This window comes from Mobula hypostoma, chromosome 27 (assembly GCF_963921235.1).
Source record: "Mobula hypostoma chromosome 27, sMobHyp1.1, whole genome shotgun sequence".
Classification (NCBI taxonomy): domain Eukaryota; kingdom Metazoa; phylum Chordata; class Chondrichthyes; order Myliobatiformes; family Myliobatidae; genus Mobula; species Mobula hypostoma.
In genome coordinates this window covers 38,525,417-38,550,435 of record NC_086123.1, presented here as the reverse complement: position 1 = coordinate 38,550,435, position 25,019 = coordinate 38,525,417, and the positions used below count along the sequence as shown (strand labels likewise).

Below are 25,019 nucleotides of genomic sequence, written 5' to 3'. Positions count from 1 at the left end.
ACCCAATATGGATATTGTCTACTGGTCCTCCTTTCCTGCCAAATATATCTATGGCTGATGCCGAGCAGATCGTATTCAGTCTTGACAGTAGAGTATTCAATTCACTTTGAATACAATACTGACATTGTATTCAAAATGAATTGAATACTGACATCATATTCAAAATGAACAGTATACCTCACTGACATTGTATTCAAAATGACTGTGTACAATACCGACGTTGTATTCAGAATTACTGTCTACTATACTGACATTATATTCAAAATGAGGTGTTCTGTACTGACATTGTATTCAGAATGACTGTACTGTCTTGATGTATTCAGAATGATTGTATACTGCACCGAGATTGTATTCGGAGTGAATGTATACTGTACTGACATTGTATTCATAATGACTGTATACTGCACTGAGATTGTATTCAGAATGACTGTACTGTCTTGACATATTCAGAATGACTGTATACTGCACCGAGATTGTATTCAGAATGATTGTGTCCTGTACTGACATTATATTCAGAATGACTGTATAATATACTGAAGTTGTATTCAGAATGACTGTGTACTGTACTGACATTATATTCACAATGACTGTCTACTGTACTGACATTATATTCAGAATGACTGTATACTGTACTGACGTTGTACTCAGATTGACTGTACTGTCATTGTATTCAGAATGACTGTAATGTCCTGACATTGTATTCAGAATGACTGTGTACAGTACTGATGTTGTATTCAGAATGACTGTATAATGTGCTGATATTGTATTCATAATGACTGTACTGTACCGACATTTTATTCAGAATGACTGTACTGTACTGACTTTGTATTCAGAATGACTGTATAATGTGCTGATATTGTATTCATAATGACCGCGCTGTACTGACATTGTATTCAGAATGACTGTATACTGTACCAACTTTCTATTCAAAATGAACTGTACTTTAGACTCCATAAGCAATTCATCATTTTTCATATGTGACCAAGAGGTGCAGTCAGTGGTGGCTCCTGTCCACTGAGGAAATATACATGGTCTTCTGCTGCTGAAGCCCGTCCTCTTCAAGGTTTCACATCTTGTGCATTCAGAGATGCTCTTCTGCACACCACAGTGTAACACATGGTTATCTGTGTTACTGTCACCTTTATGTCAAGTTGAAACAGCCTGGTCTTTGCACTCTGAGCTCTCACATTAACACATCCGGTTGAGCAGCATCTATATCACTGAGAGATGATCTGAGAGCTTTCTTCACTGCTCTTCCTCTGTGATTTTATCTGATCTGCTGGAGAAACACAACTGCTTGACAGATCAGATGACATTGCAGAGGGAGAGCGGTGACAGAAGGGTCTCACAGACCAGTTGTTGATGAATCTTGATTGGTCAGGGCAGGGTGGGATACGGGGAGAGGGCAGGAATGGATCTGGAGAGAGGGCAGGGTGGGATACGGAGACAGGGCAGGAAGGGATTCGGGGTACATCTCTTCTTGAGTATGTGCCGGGGGTAACCTGCACATGTCATCGTGCTTCTGGCACCAACAGAGCAGGCCCAATGTAATCCGTACATCTTAGGAATGTGAGAGGAAAGTGGAGCACCCTGAAGGAGACCCTCGCAGTCACAGAGAGAACAGGCACAGTACAGGCCCTTCAGCCCACAATGTTGTGCCAGCCTCTCAACCTACTCCAGGAGCAACCTAACCCAGGGGTTCATGGAACCCCTGCTTGATGGTATTGGTCCCTGGCATAAAAAAAGAATGGAACCCCTCATCTAACCCTTCTCTCCAACATCGATCTCCATTTTATTTCAGCCACGTTTCTTAAATGTCCTGAACGTATCTGCTTCTACCACCCCATGCCCACACTGTCTTCCACGGTCTAGCACTCTCTGTGCAAAGGACCTACATGTGACATTCTCCCGGTACATTCATTATAATTTTTCGCACTTGTATTAGCTATTTCCATCCTAGGAAAAATGCACTGGCTGCCCACTTGATCTAAGCCTCTTAACATCTTGTACATCTCTATCGTCACCTCTCATCCTCCTTCATTGCGAAGTGACAAACCCTAGCTCACTAAACCTCTCCTCATAAGACATGCTCTCTAACCCAGACAGTATCCTGGTAAATCTCCTCTGCACCCTCTCTAAAGCTTCCTATAATGAAGCAACCAAAATTATATTTCTACATTACTGTAACTAACCTTTACCTTAACAATAGATCACTTACTTTTCTCACAGAAAGGAGGATCATTGCTCCAAGTGAGATCCCACTGGCAACTGAGGGTGTCGCTTCCTAGGATGTCATATCCTGGGTCACACTGATAAGTTATCAAGGTTCCTCGGACCATTTCTCTGTGGGAAGTGGTTTTCCAGCCATTGGGAATCTCAGGAAGATCCGAGCAGGTGTCATTCCGTGAGACCTCTGTAAGAAGGGACAGCAAAGATTAGAATTGGAATCCAAAAAGCTGAGTCATTGAAGAAACCACCCTTACCCAATACAGCAGAGTAGGATGACATTCGGCCCATCTGGTTCAGACCAGAACAGTCTTATTGCTCTTATTTCTCCTCTGATTATTTGAACACAGCACATTACAGTACAATACAGGCCCTTTGGCCCATCATGTTGTGCTGACCTCTTAACCTACTGTAAGATCAATCTAACCATTCCCCACATAGCTCTCCATTTCTCTTTCATTGATTTGCCTGTAGCCTTGTACTGATACTCTCACACCGACACATCAATTCCCCTTTGATTCTTTGGTCACTACCTGCACTCAGGATCAAACCTGGTCTTTGGAACAGAGAGCCTGCAGTGCTAACATCTGGGTGGTGACAGAACATCCTGCCTGTCCCATTGACAATTCCCAGTGCTAACAGTGGACTATCACATCACCCTGCCCGTCTCATCGACAATTCCCAGTGCTAACAGTGGACTATCACATCACCCTGCCTGTCTCATCGACAATTCCCAGTGCTAACAGTGGACTATCACATCACCCTGCCTATCTCATTGACAATATCCAGTGGACTACAGTGGACTATCACATCACCCTGCCTATCTCATCGACAATTCCCAGTGCTAACAGTGGACTATCACATCACCCTGCCTATCTCATTGACAATATCCAGTGGACTACAGTGGACTATCACATCACCCTGCCTATCTCATCGACAATATCCAGTGGACTACAGTGGACTATCACATTACCCTGCCTATCTCATCGACAATATCCAGTGGACTACAGTGGACTATCACATCACCCTGCCTATCTCATCGACAATATCCAGTGCTAACAGTGGACTATCACATCACCCTGCCTATCTCATCGACAATATCCAGTGGACTACAGTGGACTATCACATCACCCTGCCTATCTCATTGACAATATCCAGTGGACCACAGTGGACTATCACATCACCCTGCCTGTCTCATCGACAATATCCAGTGCTAACAGTGGACTATCACATCACCCTGCCTATCTCATCGACAATTCCCAGTGCTAACAGTGGACTATCACATCACCCTGCCTATCTCATTGACAATATCCAGTGGACTACAGTGGACTATCACATCACCCTGCCTGTCTCATCGACAATTCCCAGTGCTAACAGTGGACTATCACATCACCCTGCCTATCTCATTGACAATATCCAGTGGACTACAGTGGACTATCACATCACCCTGCCTATCTCATCGACAATTCCCAGTGCTAACAGTGGACTATCACATCACCCTGCCTATCTCATCGACAATATCCAGTGGACTACAGTGGACTATCACATCACCCTGCCTGTCTCATCGACAATTCCCAGTGCTAACAGTGGACTATCACATCACCCTGCCTATCTCATCGACAATATCCAGTGGACTACAGTGGACTATCACATCACCCTGCCTATCTCATCGACAATTCCCAGTGCTAACAGTGGACTATCACATCACCCTGCCTATCTCATTGACAATATCCAGTGGACTACAGTGGACTATCACATCACCCTGCCTATCTCATCGACAATTCCCAGTGCTAACAGTGGACTATCACATCACCCTGCCTATCTCATTGACAATATCCAGTGGACTACAGTGGACTATCACATCACCCTGCCTGTCTCATCGACAATTCCCAGTGCTAACAGTGGACTATCACATCACCCTGCCTATCTCATCGACAATATCCAGTGGACTACAGTGGACTATCACACCACCCTGCCTGTCTCATCGACAATATCCAGTGGACTACAGTGGACTATCACACCACCCTGCTTGCTCCATTGCCAATGTTGTTGAGGTTCTGCACTGGGATGTGAATTTCAATGGACTATGTACTATCCCATTAACACCATTGCAAATGTTGTTGAGGTTCTGCACTGGGATGTGAATTTCAATGAACTATGTCCCATCCCATTAACACCACCTCACCACTTCTGCTCTCTTTTTTGCACTGATTATTGAATTTGATTTTAATCTATATTTATCATTGTAATGTACAGTATTTTTGTGTCTTGTGCTATATTGCTGCCACAGAACAACCGATTTTATGACATACTGCATGCCAGTGTCCCTCACTGTGTCAGAACCAGGGTCTGATCCCTGATGGTTGAGGTGTAATGGTGTAATAGTCGATGTTTAGAGATCTCTTGCGGGATGTAAGGGATAAATTTGTCCCAGTGAGGAAGATAAAGAATGGTAGGGTGAAGGAACCATGGGTGACAAGAGAGGTGGAAAATCTAGTCAGGTGGAAGAAGGCAGCATACATGAGGTTTAGGAAGCAAGGATCAGATGGGTCTATTGAGGAATATAGGGAAGCAAGAAAGGAGCTTAAGAAGGGGCTGAGAAGAGCAAGAAGGGGGCATGAGAAGGCCTTGGCGAGTAGGGTAAAGGAAAACCCCAAGGCATTCTTCAATTATGTGAAGGAAAAAAGGATGACAGGAGTGAAGGTAGGACCGATTAGAGATAAAGGTGGGAAGATGTGCCTGGAGGCTGTGGAAGTGAGCAAGGTCCTCAATGAATACTTCTCTTCGGTATTCACCAATGAGAGGGAACTTGACGATGGTGAGGACAATATGAGTGAGGTTGATGTTCTGGAGCATTTTGATATTAAGGGAGAGGAGGTGTTGGAGTTGTTAAAATACATTAGGACAGATAAGTCCCAGGGACCTGATGGAATATTCCCCAGGCTGCTCCACGAGGCGAGAGAAGAGATTGCTGAGCCTCTGGCTAGGATCTTTATGTCCTGGTTGTCCACGGGAATGGTACCGGAGGATTGGAGGGAGGCGAATGTTGTTCCCTTGTTCAAAAAAGGTAGTAGGGATAGTCCGGGTAATTATAGACCAGTGAACCTTACGTCTGTGGTGAGAAAGCTGTTGGAAAAGATTCTTAGAGGTAGGATCTTTAGGCATTTAGAGAATCATGGTCTGATCAGGGACAGTCAGCATGGCTTTGTGAAGGGCAGATGGTGTCTAACAAGCCTAATAGAGTTCTTTGAGGAGGTGACCAGGCATATAGATGAGGGTAGTGCAGTGGATGTGATCTATATGGATTTTAGTAAGGCATTTGACAAGGTTCCACACGGTAGGCTTATTCAGAAGCAAACAACAGGAATTCTGCAGATGCTGGAAATTCAAGCAACACACATCAAAGTTGCTGGAGAACGCAGACGAAGTCCTGACAAAGGGTCTCGGCCTGAAACGTCGACTGCACCTCTTCCTACAGATGCTGCCTGGCCTGCTGCATTCACCAGCAACTTTGATGTGTGAGGCTTATTCAGAAAGTCAGAAGGCATGGGATCCAGGGAAGTTTGGCCAGGTGGATTCAGAATTGGCTTGCCTGCAGAAGGCAGAGGGTGGTGGTGGAGGGAGTACATTCAGATTGGAGGATAGTGACTAGTGGTGTCCCACAGGGATCTGTTCTGGGACCTCTACTTTTTGTGATTTTTATTAACGACCTGGATGTGGGGGTAGAAGGATGGGTTGGCAAGTTTGTAGACGACACAAAGGTTGGTGGTGTTGTAGATAGTGTAGAGGATTGTCAAAGATTGCAGAGAGACATTGATAGGATGCAGAAGTGGGCTGAGAAGTGGCAGATGGAGTTCAACCCGGAGAAGTGTGAGGTGGTACACTTTGGAAGGACAAACTCCAAGGCAGAGTACAAAGTAAATGGCAGGATACTTGGTAGTGTGGAGGAGCAGAGGGATCTGGGGGTACATGTCCACAGATCCCTGAAAGTTGCCTCACAGGTGGATAGGGTAGTTAAGAAAGCTTATGGGGTGGTAGCTTTCATAAGTCGAGGGATAGAGTTTAAGAGTCGCGATGTAATGATGCAGCTCTATAAAACTCTGGTTAGGCCACACTTGGAGTACTGTGTCCAGTTCTGATCACCTCACTATAGGAAGGATGTGGAAGCATTGAAAAGGGTACAGAGGAGATTTACCAGGATGCTGCCTGGTTTAGAGAGTATGCATTATGATCAGAGATTAAAGGAGCTAGGGCTTTACTCTTTGGAGAGAAGGAGGATGAGAGGAGACATGATAGAGGTGTACAAGATAATAAGAGGAATAGATAGAGTGGATAGCCAGCGCCTTTTCCCCAGGGCACCACTGCTCAATACAAGAGGACATGGCTTTAAGGTAAGGGGTGGGAAGTTCAAGGGGGATATTAGAGGAAGGTTTTTTACTCAGAGAGTGGTTGGTGCGTGGAATGCACTGCCTGAGTCAGTGGTGGAGGCAGATACACTAGTGAAGTTTAAGAGACTACTAGACAGGTATATGGAGGAATCTAAGGTGGGGGCTTATATGGGAAGCAGGGTTTGAGGGTCGGTACAACATTGTGGGCCGAAGGGCCTGCACTGTGCTGTACTATTCTATGTTCTATGTTCTATGTTCCTGAACATGGTGGTGTGGGTCCTGAGGCTCCTGTACCTCCTTTCCAATGACAGCAGCAAGAAGAGAGCAGAGCCTAGATAATGGAAGCTGCTTTCCTGTGACTACGGCCCTTATAGATGAGCAGAGTGCAGGGGAGGGCTTTTCCTGTAATGGGCCGGGCTACATCCACCACTTTTCCTGCATAGGACTTTAAAGGCTGTCCTTTAAATGAAGGTCACATTCTGGGGTAACTTGTACGTAGTCTGTGCAAAGCAAAGCAACTTGACTGAGAAAGGGTGCGAGATGAAGAACTGGCAGGGTGCTTTCCTGCTGACGACCATCTTCTGTCAAGAAAGGATCGTACCAGGCCTCGTGTGTAGTTGAATGCAGCATGCCACATGTGGAAGTGGCGGAGAGCCAGCACGCCTGCTGGAGCTTTCCCCAGCAGTGTCTACGCAAGAGGAGGGGAGGAAAACGAGGATGCTATATGCAAAGCAGTGGGTGTCTGGCTGTGCTTCTGAAGCTGTAATTTAATCCTCTGTCTTCATTCCTTCTCATTCATCACTCAAAATTCACTGTGCATGTTTATATCAGAGAAGCCAAGGCTAAATTAGTATCTTACACATCATTGCCAACAAATTCACTGTCCTGTAATTATACCGTTTAAAAATCTGCATCAATGATTTAATTTAATTGAAGCCCTAAGATGTGTTTATATACTGTATCTAGGTTATCGCTGCTGTGATTGTGTTAAAGATACTCAGCTGACAGGAAAACGGACAGTTCCAATTACTAAGTGAGGAGAATCTCTCAGGGAACCACATATTATATACAAATGACAGTCTCAACAAAGAAATGCTTTTGATTTCTGCAGTCTTCTCCCTGATGTCTTTTGGAAGAAGCAACACAGAGGAGGACAATGTACGTGTGTGGGGATCTTTGGAAGTACAGAGAAAATACAAGCGGTTATTCAGCCCATAAAACTAGCCTGGTTATTCAGCCCATCAAGCTAGCCTGGTTATTCAGCCCATCAAGCTAGCCTGGTCATTCAGCATCCGGTTGATCTGAACGCAGGAGACGCCGCAGATGCTGGAAATTTGGGGCAACTCACACGCACACACAGACGCTGGAGGGACTCAGCAGGCTGGGTAGTGTCGACATTTCCGGCCAAGGCCCTTCATCAGCACTCAGCTTGGAGCTTGAAATAGCCTTATTTGTCACATGTAAATCAATACATACAGTGAATGCACTGTTTGCATCCACAACCAACACAGTCTGAGGATTGTGCTGGGGGTAGTCTGCAAGTGTTGTCATGCTTAAGGCTGCAACATAGCATGCCCACAACTTACAGACCTTAACCTATACATCTTGGGAATGTGGGAGGAAACCCACGCGGTCACAGGAAAACGTACAAACTCCTGACAGACAGGGTTGGGAACTGAATTCCATTCGCTGGTGTGGTAAAGTGTAATGCTAACCACTACACTACCGTGGCCACCCACCATGCTACAGCATATTCAAATAATTTCCAATTCCCTTCTATAGCTCGAGGAAGGAAAGACAAACAGCCGAGGATCCTCAGTGGGTCAGGCTGTGACTGTGGAGACAAAGGAATGGTCAATGTTTCAGCCCGTGCCCCTCTGTCAGTCACCTTTCTGTTCTGCCTAACCTGTTCAGTTCCTCCGGCAGGTTGATTATTTTTTGCTCTGGATTCCAGCATCAGCAATGTCTGGTCCCTCATTTATAATTAAATCTGCTCTAACGCAGGAGATTCTGTGGATGTGAACGGATGGGATGTTGCCTCCCAGGTGCCAGGGTCAGGGATGTCTCGGATTGTGTCCACAGCATTTTGGAGGGGGGAGGGAGCAGCCAGATGTCATGGTACAAATTGGTACCAGTGACATAGGAAGGAAAAGCAAAGCAGTCCTGAAAAGAGAATTTAGAGAGCTGGGTAGAAAGCTGAGAAGCACTACCTCCCCGGTAGTAATTTCTGGATTGCTGCCTGTGCCATGCGCCAGTGAGGATAGAAACAGGATGATTTGGCAGATAAACGCGTGGCTGAGAAGTTGATGCAGGGGGCAGGGCTTCAGGTTCTTGGATTATTGGGATCTCCTCTGGGGGAGGTTTGACCTGTTTAAAAGTGACGGGTTGCACCTGAACCCGAGGGGGACCAATATTCTCGCAGGCAGGTTTGTTAGAGCTGTGGGGAGGGTTTAAACTAATCTGGTAGGGGTGTGGGACCAGAGAGAAGGGACTCAGGATAGGATGGATGGTAAAAAAGTAAAGATAGTGTGCAGTCAGACTGTTAGGAAGGGCAGCAGATGATAGAAAATAATTGCAGCCAGCGGGGTGAGCATCAGTGCATTAGGGATGCAGAATCAAAAAGGGTGGCAAATACAAACTCAAAGTGTCATATCTCAATGCACAGAGTATAAGAAATAAGGTGGGTGATCTTGTGGCACTTTGTACAGATGATGTTGGGTATGATGTTGTAGCCATCATACAGGCTATGATGTTGTAGCCATCACTGAATCATGGTTGTAGTTGGGAGCTGAATGTCCAAGATTACACGTTGTATCAGAGGGATAGGAAGGTAGGCAGAGGGGGTGGTGTGGCTCTACTGGTAAAGAATGGCATCGAATCAGTAGAAAGATGTGTCATTGGATCAGAAGATGTTAAATCCTTGTGGTTTAAGTTAAGAAACTGTAAGGGTAAAAGTACCCTAATGGCAGTTATATACAGGCCTCGAAACAGTTGCTGGGACCTAGGCCACAGATTACAGAGGGAAATAGAAAAGGCGTGTCAAAAGGGCAATGTCATGAAAGTCATGGGAGATGAAATTAAATCATTAGAAAGAGGTGACATATGGTCGGAAGGTAATGAATCATAACAAGGAAATGGCTGGTGAACTGGATCAGTCTTCACTGTGGAAGATACTGGCAGTATGGTAGAACTTTGGGGTGTCAGGAATCATGAAATGTGTGAAGTTGCCATTACAAAGAAGGTTAAATACAGATAGAAACATAGAAAACCTACAGCACAATACAGGGCCTTCGGCCCACAAAGCTGTGCCAAACATTTCAGGTTTTTGAGAAACTGAGAGGTCTGAAGGTAGATAAGCCACATGGGGGAGATGATCTGTATCCCAGAGATCAAAAGGAGGTGGCTGAAGAGATCGTGAAGGCATTAGCCATGACCTTTCAAGAGTCACTAGATTCTGGCATGGTTCCAAAAGATTGGACAATTGCAAATCTCACTCCACTCTTCAAGCAAGGAGAGAGGCCGAAGAACGGAAACTATAGGCCAGGGGTCTGACCTCATTGGTTGGGAAGACATTGGAGTCAATTGTTAAGGATGTGGTTTTGGGGTACTTGGAGGCACATGATAAAATAGGCTGTAGTTAGCATGGTCTCCTGGAGGGAAGATCTTGCCTGACAAATCTGTTGGAATACTTTGAAGAAATAACAAACATTTAGACAAAGGACAATTGACTGATGTTCTATACTTGGATTTTCAGAAGGCCTTTGACAAGGTGCCACACACGAGGCTGTGTTACAAGTTACGAGCCCATGATATTACAGGGAAGATTCTAGCATGGATAAAGCAGTGGCTGATTGGCAGGAAGCAAAGATTGGAAATAAAGGAACATTTTCTGGCCGGCTGCTGGTGACTAGTGGTGTTCCACAGGGGTCTGTATTAGGATAGCTTCTTTTTATGTTATATGCTTATGATTTGCATGCTGGAATTGATGGGTTTGTTGCAAAGTTTGCAGATGATGCAAAAATAGTTGGAGGGACAGGTAGCTTTGAGGAAGTAGAGAGGCTACAGAGGACCTTGGACAGATCAGGGGAATGGGCAAAGAAAAGAGGGACCTTGGACAGGTCAGGGGAATGGGCAAAGAAAAGAGGGACCTTGGACAGATCAGGGGAATGGGCAAAGAAAAGAGGGACCTTGGACAGATTAGGGGAATGGGCAAAGAAATGACAGGTGAAATATAGTGTCTGGAAGTGTATGGTCATGCACTTTGATAGAAGAAATGAAAGGGTTGACTATTTTCTAAATGGAGAGAAAATACAAAAAACTGAGGTGCAAAGGGACTTAGGGTCCTTGTGCAGGATTCCCTAAAGGTTAATTTGCAGGTTCAGTCTGTGATGAGGAAGGCAAATGTGATGTTAGCATTCATTTCAAGAGGACTAGAATATAAAAGCAAGGATGTAATGTTGAGACTTTATAAAGCAGTGGTGAGGCCTCACTTGGAGTATTGTGAGCAGTTTTGGGCCCCTTATCTTAGAAAGGATGTACTGAAACTAGAGTGGGTTCAAAGGAGGTTCAGAAAAATGATTCCAGGTTTGAATGGTTTGTCATATGAAGAGCGTTTCATGGCTCTGGGCCGGTATTAACTGGAATTCTAAAGAATGAGGGGTGACCTCATTTGAAATACTTCAAATGGTGAAAGGCCTTGATAGAGTGGATGTAGAGAGGACATTTTCTAACGTGGGAGAATCTAACATGAGAGGACACTGCCTCAGAATAGAAGAAAGAAATCCTCATCCTCGTGAACTTCCCCCGGACTCTCTTCAATGACAATACATCCAAGTGCGGCCTGACTAGTGTCTTATAAAGCTTCAGCAATATCTCCTTGTTTTTATATTCTATTCCCCTTGAAATAAATGCCAACATTGCATTTGCCTTCTTTACCACAGACTCAACCTGTGAATTAACCTTCTGAGAGTCATGCATGAGGATTCCTTCATCCCTTTGCACCTCTGATGTTTGAATTTTCTCCCCATTTAGATAATAATCTGCACGATTGTTATTTTATCAAATGTATTTTTATATATATATCCCAACACTGTTTTCCAGCTGCCAGATTTTTGCCCATTCTTCCAATTTGTCTAAGTCCTGCTGCAAACACATTGCTTCCTTAGCACTACCTACTCCTCCACCTATCTTCGTATCATCCGTAAACTTTGCCACAAAGCTATCAATTCTATTATCTAAATCATTGAGAAACAACGTGAAAAGCAGCAATCCCAACACTGACCCTTGAGGAACAGCACTAGTCCCTGGGAGCCAAGCAAAGGCCCCCTTTATTCCCACTCAGTGCCTCCAGCCTGTCAACCATTCCTCTATCCCTGCTGTAATGCATCTGCTATTTCTTCAGCAACCTCTCTCAGGACTCTGGGATCGGTCCATCTGACCCATGTGACTTATCCACCTTAACACCTTTATGTTTGCCAAGCACTTTTTCCTTAGTAATAGCAATGGGATTCACTCCTGCTCCCTGACACCCATAGACCTCTGGCACACTGCTAGTGTCTTCCACAGAAAAGACTGAATCAAAATACTTATTAAGTTCATCCGCCATTTCTTTGTCCCCCATTACTACCTCACCAGCATCATTTTCCCAAACACGAGGAATTCTGCAGATGCTGGAAATTCAAGCAACACAATTCAAAGTTGCTGGTGAACGCAGCAGGCCAGGCAGCATCTCTAGGAAGAGGTACAGTCGACGTTTCAGGCCGAGACCCTTCGTCAGGACTAACTGAAGGAAGAGTGAGTAAGAGATTTGAAAGTGGGAGGGGGAGGGGGAGATCCAATATGATAGGAGAAGACAGGAGGGGGAGGGATGGAGCCAAGAGCTGGACAGGTGATTGGCAAAGGGGATATGAGAGGATCATGGGACAGGAGGAGAAGGAAAAGGGGGAGGTGGGGGAAAAATCCAGAGGATGGGCAAGGGGTATAGTCAGAGGGACAGAGGGAGAAAAAAGAGAGAGAGAGAAAGAATGTGTGTATATAAATAGCCGATGGGGTACGAGGGGGAGGTGCGGCATTAGCGGAAGTTGGAGAAGTCGATGTTCATGCCATCAGGTTGGTGGCTACCCAGACGGAATATAAGATGTTGTTCCTCCAACCTGAGTGTGGCTTCATCTTTACAGTAGAGGAGGCCGAACTTAACAAAAAGGCAGGCATAGCTCGGACCCATACGCGTGCCCATAGCTGCACCTTTAGTTTGGAGGAAGTGGGAGGAGCCAAAGGAGAAATTATTAAGAGTAAGGACTAATTCCACTAGATGGAGCAGAGTGGTGGGAGAGGGGAACTGATTAGGTCTGGAATCCAAGAAGAAGTGGAGAGCTTTGAGACCTTCCTGATGGGGGATGGAAGTATATAGGGATTGGACATCCATGGTGAAAATAAAGTGGTGGGGGCCAGGGAACTTAAAATCATCGAAAAGTTTAAGAGCGTGAGAAGTGTCATGAACATAGGTAGGAAGGGATTGAACAAGGGGGGATAAAACCGTGTCGAGGTATGCAGAAACGAGTTCGGTGGGGCAGCAGCAAGCTGAGACAATAGGTCGGCCAGGACAGGCAGGTTTGTGGATCTTGGGTAGGAGGTAGAAACAGGAGGTGCGAGGTGTGGGAACTATAAGGTTGGTAGCAGTGGATGGGAGATCCCCTGAGCGGATGAAGTCGGTGATGGTGTGGGAGACAATGGCTTGGTGCTCCTTAGTGGGGTCACGATCGAGGGGTAAATAAGAGGAGGTATCCGTGAGTTGTCGCTGTGCCTCGGCAAGGTAGGGGTCAGTGCGCCAGACTACAACAACACCCCCCTTATCGGCGGGTTTAATAGTAAGGTTAGGATTAGTGCGGAGGGAGTGGAGAGCAGAACGTTCGGAAGGAGTGAGGTTGGAATTGGAACAAGGTGTGGTGAAGTCGAGACGGTTGATGTCCCGTCAGCAGTTAGCAATAAAGAGATCCAGGGCAGGCAGAAGACCAGAGTGGGGTGTCCATGAAGAGGAGGAGGGTTGAAGACGGGAGAAGGGGTCATCGGTGGGGGTGGAAGAGTCCTCGCTGAAGAAGTAAGCTCGGAGACGGAGACGGTGGAAGAAGAGTTCCGCGTCATGGCGAACACGGAACTCACTGAGGTGTGGGCGAAGGGGGACAAAGGTGAGGCCCTTACTGAGGATGCAGACTGGGAGATCGTTTTGCTGAACACCTACGCTCTGTCCGCCAGAGAAAGCAGGATCTCCCAGTGGCCACACATTTTAATTCCACATCCCATTCTGACATGTCTATCCACGGCCTCCTCTACTGTAAAGATGAAGCCACACTCAGGTTGGAGGAACAACACCTTATATTCCGTCTGGGTAGCCTCCAACCTGATGGCATGAACATCGACTTCTCTAACTTCTGCTAATGCCCCACCTCCCCCTCGTACCCCATCCATTATTTATATACACACATTCTTTCTCTCTCTCTCCTTTTTCTCCCTCTGTCCCTCTGACTATACCCCTTGCCCATCCTCTGGGTTTTTCCCCCACCTCCCCCTTTTCCTTCTCCCTGGGCCTCCTGTCTCATGATCCTCTCATATCCCTTTTGCCAATCACCTGTCCAGCTCTTGGCTCCATCCCTCCCCCTCCTGTCTTCTCCTATCATTTTGGATCTCCCCCTCCCCCTCCCACTTTTAAATCTCTTACTAGCTCTTTCTTCAGTTAGTCCTGACGAAGGGTCTCGGCCTGAAACGTCGACTGTACCTCTTCCTAGAGATGCTGCCTGGCCTGCTGCATTCACCAGCAACTTTGAGTTGTGTTGCGAGCATCATTTTCCAGTGGTCCAATATCAACTCTCAGCTCCCTTTTATTCTTTATATAACTGAAAAACTTTTAGTATCATGCTTTACATTATCGGCTAATTTGCCCTGATGTTTCATCTTTTCCTTTCTAATAGCTTTTTTAGTTGCCTCTTATTGGATTTTAAAAACTACCGAATTATCCAACTTCCCACTCACTTTTGCTTCCTTGGCACTTACGCGGTCCTTAACTTCCTTTGTCAGCCACGGCTGCCTAGCCCTGCCATTTAAGAACAACTACTTCCTGTGCCTTGTGAACTATTCCCAGAAACTTCAGCCACCTCTGTTCTGCCATCAGCCCCACCAGTGTCCCCCTCCAATCCACCTGGGAAGCTCCCCTGTCATGCCTCTGTAATTCTGTTTATTCCATTGTGATACTGATACATGTGACTTATGCCTCTGTGGTACAATTTAACTCTTTGCTATGTCTGTATTTGTATCTAATCATTGATTTGCCCTTCCTGACATTCATGTTACACCCATCATCTACTTGTAAGCCTGTTGGCTCAGCCTCAGATCTACCGTGCTGGTTCCCGTTCCCCTGCCATATTAGCTTAAACCACTCCCAACAGTTCTACGAAAGCTGCCCGAAAGGATATTTGTCCCCCTCAGATTCAGATACCATCTGTCCCTTCTGTACAGGTCACACCTGCCCCAGATTTTCTTTTTTCAAAAAATTCCAACAGATTTGTCAGGCAAAATTTTCCCTGACTATGGCCTATTTTATCATGTGTCACCATGTACCCTGAGACCTCATCATTAATTGCCCCCAACATCTTCCCAACCACTGAGGTCAGTATAGCTGGTCTATAGTTTCCTTTCTTCTGCTCTCTCCCTTGAAAAGCAGAATGGCATTTGCAATTTTCCAACTTTCCGGAACCATTCCAGAATCTGGTGATTCTTGAAAGGGCATTGCTCCACGGTCTCTTCAGCCACCTCATTCAGAACCCTGAGGTGTACACCATCTGGTCCAGGCGACATCAACCTTCAGGCCTTGCAGTTTCCCAAGAACATTCTCTCTAGTAATGGTAACTTTGCACACTTCATGACCCTTGACACCTGGAACTTCCACCACACTGCTAGTGTCTTCCACAATGAAGGCTGATGCAAAATACTTATTCAGTTTGTCTGCCATTTCGTTGTCCCCCATTACTACCTCTCCAGCATCGTTTTCCTGCAGTCCAATGTCCATGCTCACCTCTCTTTTACACTTCATGTATCTGAAGAAACTTTTGGTATCCTCTTTAATATTATTGGCGAGCTTACTTTTATATTCCATTTTTATCTTCTTAATGATTTTTAGCTGCCTTCTATTGGTTTTTAAAACCCTTGCATTTCCTTAGCTTTATCCACAATGATTCAACACCTTCAGACCCGATGTCACTTCTTTCCAGTTTTGATTTCATTTTTTACCAACAGAGCAATGCCACCCCTTCTGCCTTCCTGCCTGTCCTTTCGATCCAATTTGTATCCTCGGACATTAAGCTTCCAGCTACAATCCTCTTCAGCCATGATTCAGTGATGCCCACAACATCATGCCTGCCAACCTGCAACTGTGCTGCAAGTTGAACTACATTATTCTGTATATGGCACGCATCAAATATAACACCTTCATTGTTCTTGCTCTCTTTCATTGATTGAGGGTAATGGGAGAGAATTTCACCCACTGGATGGTCATCAGGGAAAGGATCTTGGTTGTCTGGTTCCAACATTCTCTTGGCAAGGAAATGAAGGTGATGGAGAGGATGCAGGCATACAAGGATGTTTCCAGAAATGAGACATTATAATGTTAATGTGAAGTTGCAGCAGTTGAAGCAAAGATGCTTGGGAGATTTCACGGAAGTACGTGAGATCAAGACTGCTTTAGATAGCAGCTGACAGAGGTAAGGTATTCTCAGTGGTGGATGGCTATGAGCAGGATATGAATTATAAAACTGGCAAAAAGCACAAATGGATTGTGAGGACTCCATCTGTTTTAACTCAGTGAGTACTTATATTCTGAAACTCACCTGGGGGGAGCAGTCAGTCCAGGAATTGATTGATGCAGTCATAAAGAAAACACGCCATTGGCTATTCTACATTAGGAGTTCGAGGAGATTTAGTATGTCACCAAAGACACTAGCAAACTTCCGCAGATGTACCATGGAGAGCATTCTGACTGGTTGCATCAGCTTCTGCTATGGAGACTCCAATGCACAGGATGGCAAGAGTCTGCAGAGGGTTGTAGACTCAGCCAGCAAAATCCTCCCAACCACTGAGGACATCTTCGAAAGGTGCTGCCTCACCATTGGACTATGCCCAATGCCCATCAGGGAGGAGGTACACAAGCCTAAAGACCCACATTCTATAATTTAGGAACAACTTCTTTCCCACGGACAATGAACTTATGAATATTACCTCACTATTCCTCTTCTGCATATTTATCTATTTTTTAATTGTCACTAATAGTATCTTTTTAATGCAACACATACAAAATGCTGCCTGGCCTGCCGAGTTCCTCCAGCATTTTGGGTGTGTTGCTTTGATTTCCACCATCTTTAGAGTTTCTTTATGGTTGAACTGTTCTGCTGCCATAAAACAATAAATTTCATGAGGTATAGCAGCAATAATAAGCCTGATTCTGATTCCTGAGGGAAAAATAATTCGCAGATAAGGGGAAAGAACAGGAAGAGCAGAATTAATAGTTTCATTGGAATAGAAGCTAGCACAGACAATGGGCTGAATGCCTTCCTCCTTTGCTGTAGAATTCTTTCATTCTTCCAAAATGTAGTCCATTCTGGAAGTCATCTAACTCCACCCAGAGTAGAATCCATGTCTGGATGTCTGTTGGTTGAAGTTGTGTGGTCAGAAACTGGGGTAGCAGTGCCCCTTTAAAAGGAGGGCTTCTTTCTGATATATTACAATGCAGTTAGTTCAAGTATTTAGCATTCATTTTGAGGTGAAGAGGAAATGATTACAGAACAATGCCATTTTGCTTGCTTGCCAAGCCCTGCTATTGCCCTTCACATTATTAAAATTGTTACTTGTCACAAACGTAATACTCCACATCATTATTCCTCTTGCATTATTTTCAAAACCAAATATTGTTTCAAGGTCAGCACATCCAACTACAGATTCTCCTCACAAACTGGGCTAATTGGAATCTCTCAAGAACCCTAAAGCTAGGCGTGGCTTTGTTGGTAAAGAATGGCATCAGATCAGTAGAAAGATGTGACATTGGATTGGAAGATGTTGAATCGTTGTGGGTTGAGTTAAGAAACTGCAAGGATTAAAGGACCCTCATGGCAGTTATATACAGGTCTCCAAACAGCAGCTGGGATGTGGACCACAGATTACAACAGGAAATAGAAAAGGCACATCAAAAGGGCAATGTCATGATAGTCATGGGAGATTTTAACATGCAGGTCGATTGGAAAAATCAGGTTGGGAATGGATCTCAAGAGTGAGTTTGTTGAATGCCTACAAGATGACTTTTTAGAGCAGTTTGGCATTGAGTCTACTAGGGGATCAACTATAATGGATTGGGTGTTAGATAAAGAACCGTAATCGATTAGGGAGATTGAGGTAATGAACCCTTAGGAGTCAGTGAACATAATATGACTGAGCTCAACTTAAAATTTGATGGGTAAGATGTAAAGTCTGATGCAACAATATTTCACTGGAGTGAAGTAAATTTGTCATAAGGGGGTGGCTGGGACTGGACCCAAGTGCAAGACACAGACACTGAAGTACTAGGGACAGGACTAGGATACAGGGTGAGGGCTAGGACATGGACATGAAAACCCGGAACCCAGAACGGGACTGGACAAGAGAGCTAGGAACCCCGCTTGGACTCCGAGCCAGAGACTGGACAAGGACCCAGAACCTGGGTCTTGCCTCTGGCTCGGACTCCAGAACTAGGCAAGGACGTGACTAGGCTGGCAGGCAGGATGAGGCTTGAGACCAGAGACTTGGGGCTTGGGGGTTTAAAGCTTGGCTTGGGGCTCGGCTCGGCTAGAGACTTGAGGTCTTGCAGCTCCTCCTGAGCAGGGCGCGGATCTCCACCCGACAGAGGCAAGGGACAGGAAGGGACAGAACCCACCACAGGGTAACGGCAATCTGGCCTGACTTACCCAACAGAGGCAAGGGACAGGAAGGGACAGAACCCACCACAGAGTAATGACAATCTGGCCTGACTTACTCGATGGAGGCAAGGGACAGGAAGGGACATAGATACAGGGTGGCTCCAAGACAAGACTTTAGGCAAGGCGAGAGTTACCGGCAAGAGAAGGCAATGCGAGGCAAGACAAGAACTTCAGGCGAGGCGAGAGTTACCGGCAAGACAACGCAAGGCTTCAGGCGAGGAAACAGAAGGCAGGGGAAGGGACACAAGGAGCAAGGACAAGAACAATCCAGCAGCCACGCCCTGGTCTCTGGAGGTATTTATGCAGCCAGCCCCAATGAGCATCAGCTCCCTCAATTAGTGCTCAACAGGAACAGAAACAGGGCAGACAGGAAAACCTGGAGCAAGGGTCGAAGGACCGGACTGTGAACCGGAATGCAGACTTCACGGAGTGGACCATGACATGAAATGGATTGTCAATTGGAGTGCTGTTAATCTTTTCACTTCACAGCTGCAGAAAGGAGGAAGTCATGGAGAGGGGTTTGTCTACGGAGTCTCTGTGGGTGGAACTAAAAGAGAGCAACTAAAGGAATCATTAGGAGGGAAAAGATGAAATATGAAAGCAAGCAAATATGCTGAAGAGTGTGAGGGAAGAGAAGTGGGTGCAGTTACTATTACAAGAGAGAAGGTGCTCAAAAAGCTGAAAGACCTAAAGGTACATAAGTCACCGGAACGAAATGGACTGCACCCTAGGCTTCTAAAAGAGGTAGCGGTAGAGATTGTGGAGACATTAGTAATGATCTTTCAAGAATTATTTGACTCTGGCATGGTTCCAGAGGACTGGAAAATTGCAAAGGTCACTCCATTCTTGAAGAAAGGAGGGAGGCAGCTGAAAGGAAATTATAGACCACCTCAGTGGCTGGGAAGATGTTCGAGCCAGTTGTTAAGGATGAGGTTATGGAGTACTTGGTGACAAAGGACAAGATAGGACAAAGTCAGTATGGTTTGCTTAAGTCTTGCCTGATGAAACTGTTGGAATTCGTTGAGAAGATTACAAGTAGTATAGAGTGTGTGGAATGGGCTGCCAGCAACGGTGGTGGAGACAGATACAATAGGGTCTTTAAAGAGACTCTTGGATAGGTACATGGAGCTTAGAAAAATTGAGGGCTATAGGTAAGCCTAGTAATTTCTGAGGAAGGGACATGTTTGGCACAACTTTGTGGGCTGAAGGGCCTGTATTGTGCTGTAGGTTTTCTATGTTTCTATGATTCTATAAAGGGAATGAAGTGGATGTTGTATATTTGGACTTTCAGAAGGCCTTTGACAAGATGCCACACATGAGGCTGCTTACTAAGTTAAGAGCCCATAGTATTACAGGAAGGTTACTAACATGGTTAGAACATGGTTACTAACATAGATTGTTAGGAGGCAATGAGTGAGAATAAAAGGATCCTTTTCTGGTTGGCTGCCAGTGACTAGTGATGTTCCACAGGGCTCAGTGTTGGGATTGCTTCTTTTTATGCTGTATATCAATGATTTAATAGACGGCTTTGTTGCCAAGTTTGCAGATACGAAGATTGGTGGAGGGGCAGGTAGTGTTGAGGAAATAGGAAAGCTGCAGAAGGACTTAGACAGATTAGGAGAATGGGCAAGAAAACGGTAAATGAAATACAATGTTGGAAAATGTATGGTCATGCACTTTAGTTGTAGAAATAAATGTGCAGGCTATTTTCTTAATGGGGAGAAAATCCAACAATCTGAGATGCAAATGGACTTGGGAGTCCCTGTGCAGAACACCCTGAAGGTTAACTTGCAGGGTGAGTCTGTGGTGAGGAAGGCAAATGCAATGTTAGAACTCATTTCAAGGGGTCTAGAATACAAGAACAGGGATGAGATGCTGAGGCCTTATAAGGCACTGATGAGGCCTCACCTGAGTATTGTGAACAGTTTTGGGTTCCATATCTTAAAAAAAGATGTGCTGGCATTGGAAAGGGTTCAGAGGAGGCTCACAAGGATGGTTCCAGGAATTAAAGGGAGATCATACGAGGGACGTTTGATGGCTCTGAAGCTATGCTCACTGGACTTTGGAAGGATGAGGGGAGATTTCATTGAAATTTTTTGGATATTGAAAGGCTTAGACGGATTCAATGTAGAAATTCCCATGGTGGGGAACTCTAGGACAAGAGGGCACAGCCTCAGGATAGAGGGGCATCCATTTAAAACAGAGATGCTGAGAAATTTCTTTAGCCAGAGGGTGGTGATGTCGAGGAATTTGGCAGCTGTGGAGGCCAGGTTGTTGGGTGTGTTTAAGGCAGAGATTGATAGGTTGTTGATTGGACATGGCATCAAACGTTACAGGGAGAAGTCTAGGAATGGGACTGAGGAGGGGAGGGAAGTATCAGCCATGATTGAATGGTGGTGCAGACACAATGGGCCAAATGGCCTAATCTTATGGTCTTATATGTGACAATAATGATGCAATTTATGCTTTTTTGCTGGTGGGGGTTGTTGTTGCTTTGCTGCTGCTTATGCGTGGGTGGGGGAGCTGGGGGGGCTTTGGGGTTCTAACATTTAACTGTCATTTATTCTTTGGGGCACTCCTCTGTTTTTCTGGATGTTTGCTAAGAAAAAAGAATTTCAGGGTGTATATTGTACACATTTCTCTTGCATTAAATGTACCTATTGACCTATTGAATTTACTGTAAAATTTCATTGGCCATTCATCCCCTTCCTCAAATACCTTCGCTAAGTTTAGTCAAACAATTAATAAACAATGCACCAAGTTGCCTCCTTTGGTACCATAAAGTCTTTTGATATAAACAGAATTGATACTGTAGTTTGGTAATGCTGTGTAATTCTTCTGCAGTCAGTAGTCCTAAACACAGTAGCATAGTGGTTAGCACAATGCTTTACAGTACTGACGACCCAAGTTCATTGTACATTCTCCCTTTGACTGCCCGGGTTTCCTCTGGGTGCTCCAGTTTCCTCCTACAGTTCAAAGATGTACCAGTTGGTAGGTTAATTGGTCATTGTAAATAGTCCCATGATAAGGCTCGGATTAAATCGGGGTATTGCTGGGAGGTGCGGCTCAAAAGGCCAGAAGGGCCTATTCTGTATCTCAATAAATAAATCAACATGCACAAAGTCATGTGAAATGACTTTCAAAATCATTTGGAGGGTTGAACTTGAAAGCAAAGTACAAGGTTAATGGTAGGGGTCTTGGTGGTACGGAGAAGCAGAGCGATCTGGAGGTCCATGTTCATTGATCCACAAAGTTTCCATGCAAGTTGATAAGGTGGTCAAGAAGGCTAATGGTGTGTTGGCCTTCATGAGTCAGAGGATTGAGTTCAAGAGCCACGATATAATGTTGTAGCTCAATAAAACCCTGGTTAGACCACTCTTGGAGTATCGTGTTCAGTACTGGTAACCTTACTGTATGATGTGGAACCTTTCAAGAGGGTGCAGAGGAGATTTGGATTAGAGAACATGTCTTATTTGGAAAGGTTGAGTGAGTTAGGACTTTTCAATTTGGAGTGAAAGAGGATGAGAGTTGACTTGATAGAAGTACAGTAGATTAAAAGAGGCATGGATAGAATGGACAGCCAGTGACTTTTGTCCCAGGGCAGCGATGGCTAATATTAGAGTGCATTAATTTTAAGGTAATTGGAGGAAAATATTGGGGATGGCGGCGGGGGGGGGGGGGGATGTGGAGGTAGGATCTTTCACACAGAGCATGGTGGGTGCGTGGAATAGCCCCCCAGGGGTGGTGGTAGAGGCAGGTACATTAGGGACACTTAAGTGACTCTTAGATAGACACATGGATAAAACAAACATGGGGGGGGGAAGGAAGGGTTAGATTGATCTTGGAGTAGGTTAAAAGGTTGATGCAATATTGTGGGCCAAAGTACCTGTGCTGTTCTGTGTTCTCCACATGGGAAATGTATTCCACTAATTTCAATCAGTAAATTCAGAGGCAGCCACTTTGTGTGACAGAGCTGAGATACCAGAACTCCAATTTCTCTGCAATCTTTTTCCTGACTTTGCCTCCTGTTATAACCCATCTTATTGCATACACCATTGGTGGTCTACCCTTCCTTCAGGACCACTTCTCCTCCCGTAGTATTCCCTGCATCACCTTTGGGTTCATTTTGTAATGAAGCAACATAGGCCATTTAGCCAAAACTAGAGTCCTCACTTATAATGGAGTCATTGTGCCATAATTTAATTTTCATTTCTCCAGGAGCAGCTTTCTACGCACCATAATAATTCATGATAAATCCTTGGCCCTTCCCAAAAATCAAGCCAGCTGGATCGGAATGGAATCGGACAGTGAGGTCGGAAGTGGTGGAGTAAACCTTCAACGGGGCATTGCTACCGACGAATTGACCGAGAATCCTCATGGTTAAGTCGTCTCCATCATACAGGGATAATATGTCACTGTTGGTGAGGTTCAGGCTGTATAAGGAAAGATGGAAAGAAAACAACAATTAATATTTCCAATTCTGCTAGATCACTTAATTATTAACAGGATTTTTTTAAAGACATAGCATGGAACATTCCCTTCCGGCCCAATAAACCACACCGCCCAGAGGGAACATTCCCTTCCAGCCCAATAAACCACACCACCCAGAGGGAACATTCCCTTCCAGCCCAATAAACCACACCGCCCAGAGGGAACATTCCCTTCCAGCCCAATAAACCACACCACGCACAGGGAACATTCTCTTCCAGCCCAATAAACCACACCACCCAGAGGGAACATTCCCTTCCGACCCAATAAACCACACCACCCAGAGGGAACATTCCCTTCTGACCCAATAAACCACACCACCCAGAGGGAACATTCCCTTCCAGCCCAATAAACCACACCACCCAGAGGGAACATTCCCTTCCAGCCCAATAAACCACATCACCCAGAGGGAACATTCCCTTCCGGCCCAATAAACCACACCACCCAGAGGGAACATTCCCTTCCGACCCAATAAACCACACCACCCAGAGGGAACATTCCCTTCCAGCCCAATAAACCACACCACGCACAGGGAACATTCCCTTCCAGCCCAATAAACCACACCACCCAGAGGGAACATTCCCTTCCGACCCAATAAACCACATCGCCCAGAGGGAACATTCCCTTCCAGCAAAAATAAACCACACCACCCAGAGGGAACATTCCCTTCCGACCCAATAAACAACATCACCCAGAGGGAACATTCCCTTCCAGCCCAATAAACCACACCGCCCAGAGGGAACATTCCCTTCCGAGCCAATAAACCACACCACCCAGAGGGAACATTCCCTTCCAGCCCAATAAACCACACCACCCAGAGGGAACATTCCCTTCCGACCCAATAAACCACACCACCCAGAGGGAACATTCCCTTCCAGCCCAATAAACAACATCACCCAGAGGGAACATTCCTTTCCAGCCCAATAAACCACACCACCCAGCAGGAACATTCCCTTCCGACCCAATAAACCACACCACCCAGAGGGAACATTCCCTTCTGGCCCAATAAACCACACCACCCAGAGGGAACATTCCCTTCCGACCCAATAAACCACACCACCCAGAGGGAACATTCCCTTCCAGCCCAATAAACCACACCGCCCAGCGGGAACATTCCCTTCCAGCCCAATAAACCACACCACCCAGAGGGAACATTCCCTTCTGACCCAATAAACCACACCACCCAGAGGGAACATTCCCTTCCAGCCCAATAAACCACACCACCCAGAGGGAACATTCCCTTCCTGCCCAATAAACCACATCGCCCAGCAGGAACATTCCCTTCCAGCCCAATAAACCACACCACCCAGAGGGAACATTCCCTTCCGACCCAATAAACCACACCACCCAGAGGGAACATTCCCTTCCTGCCCAATAAACCACACCGCCCAGAGGGAACATTCCCTTCCAGCCCAATAAACCACACCACCCAGAGGGAACATTCCCTTCCGGCCCAATAAACCACACCACCCAGAGGGAACATTCCCTTCCAGCCCAATAAACCACACCGCCCATAGGGAACATTCCCTTCCGACCCAATAAACCACACCGCCCATAGGGAACATTCCCTTCCGACCCAATAAACCACACCACCCAGAGGGAACATTCCCTTCCAGCCCAATAAACCACACCACCCAGAGGGAACATTCCCTTCCAGCCCAATAAACCACACCACCCAGAGGGAATAGGCCCTTCCAGGCCAATAAACCACACCACCCAGAGGGAACATTCCCTTCCGGCCCAATAAACCACACCGCCCAGAGGGAACATTCCCTTCCAGCCCAATAAACCACACCACCCAGAGGGAACATTCCCTTCCTGCCCAATAAACCACACCGCCCAGCAAGAACATTCCCTTCCAGCCCAATAAACCACACCACCCAGAGGGAACATTCCCTTCCGACCCAATAAACCACACCACCCAGAG

At 45.7% G+C, this 25,019-nt stretch overlaps 1 protein-coding gene across 1 annotated transcript in view; it reads right to left on the bottom strand.

The window, feature by feature from the left end:
- The window catches only part of LOC134338400 (seizure 6-like protein), a 445,108-nt gene that overhangs the window by 67,605 nt on the left and 352,484 nt on the right, over positions 1 to 25,019 (bottom strand). The window contains exons 10-11 of the mRNA XM_063034201.1: positions 22,841 to 23,037; positions 2,219 to 2,413 (exon numbers count right to left, since the gene is read on the bottom strand). Of these exons, the coding sequence (XP_062890271.1) occupies positions 2,219 to 2,413; positions 22,841 to 23,037 (392 nt within the window). The remainder of the gene's footprint in view (positions 1 to 2,218; positions 2,414 to 22,840; positions 23,038 to 25,019) is intronic.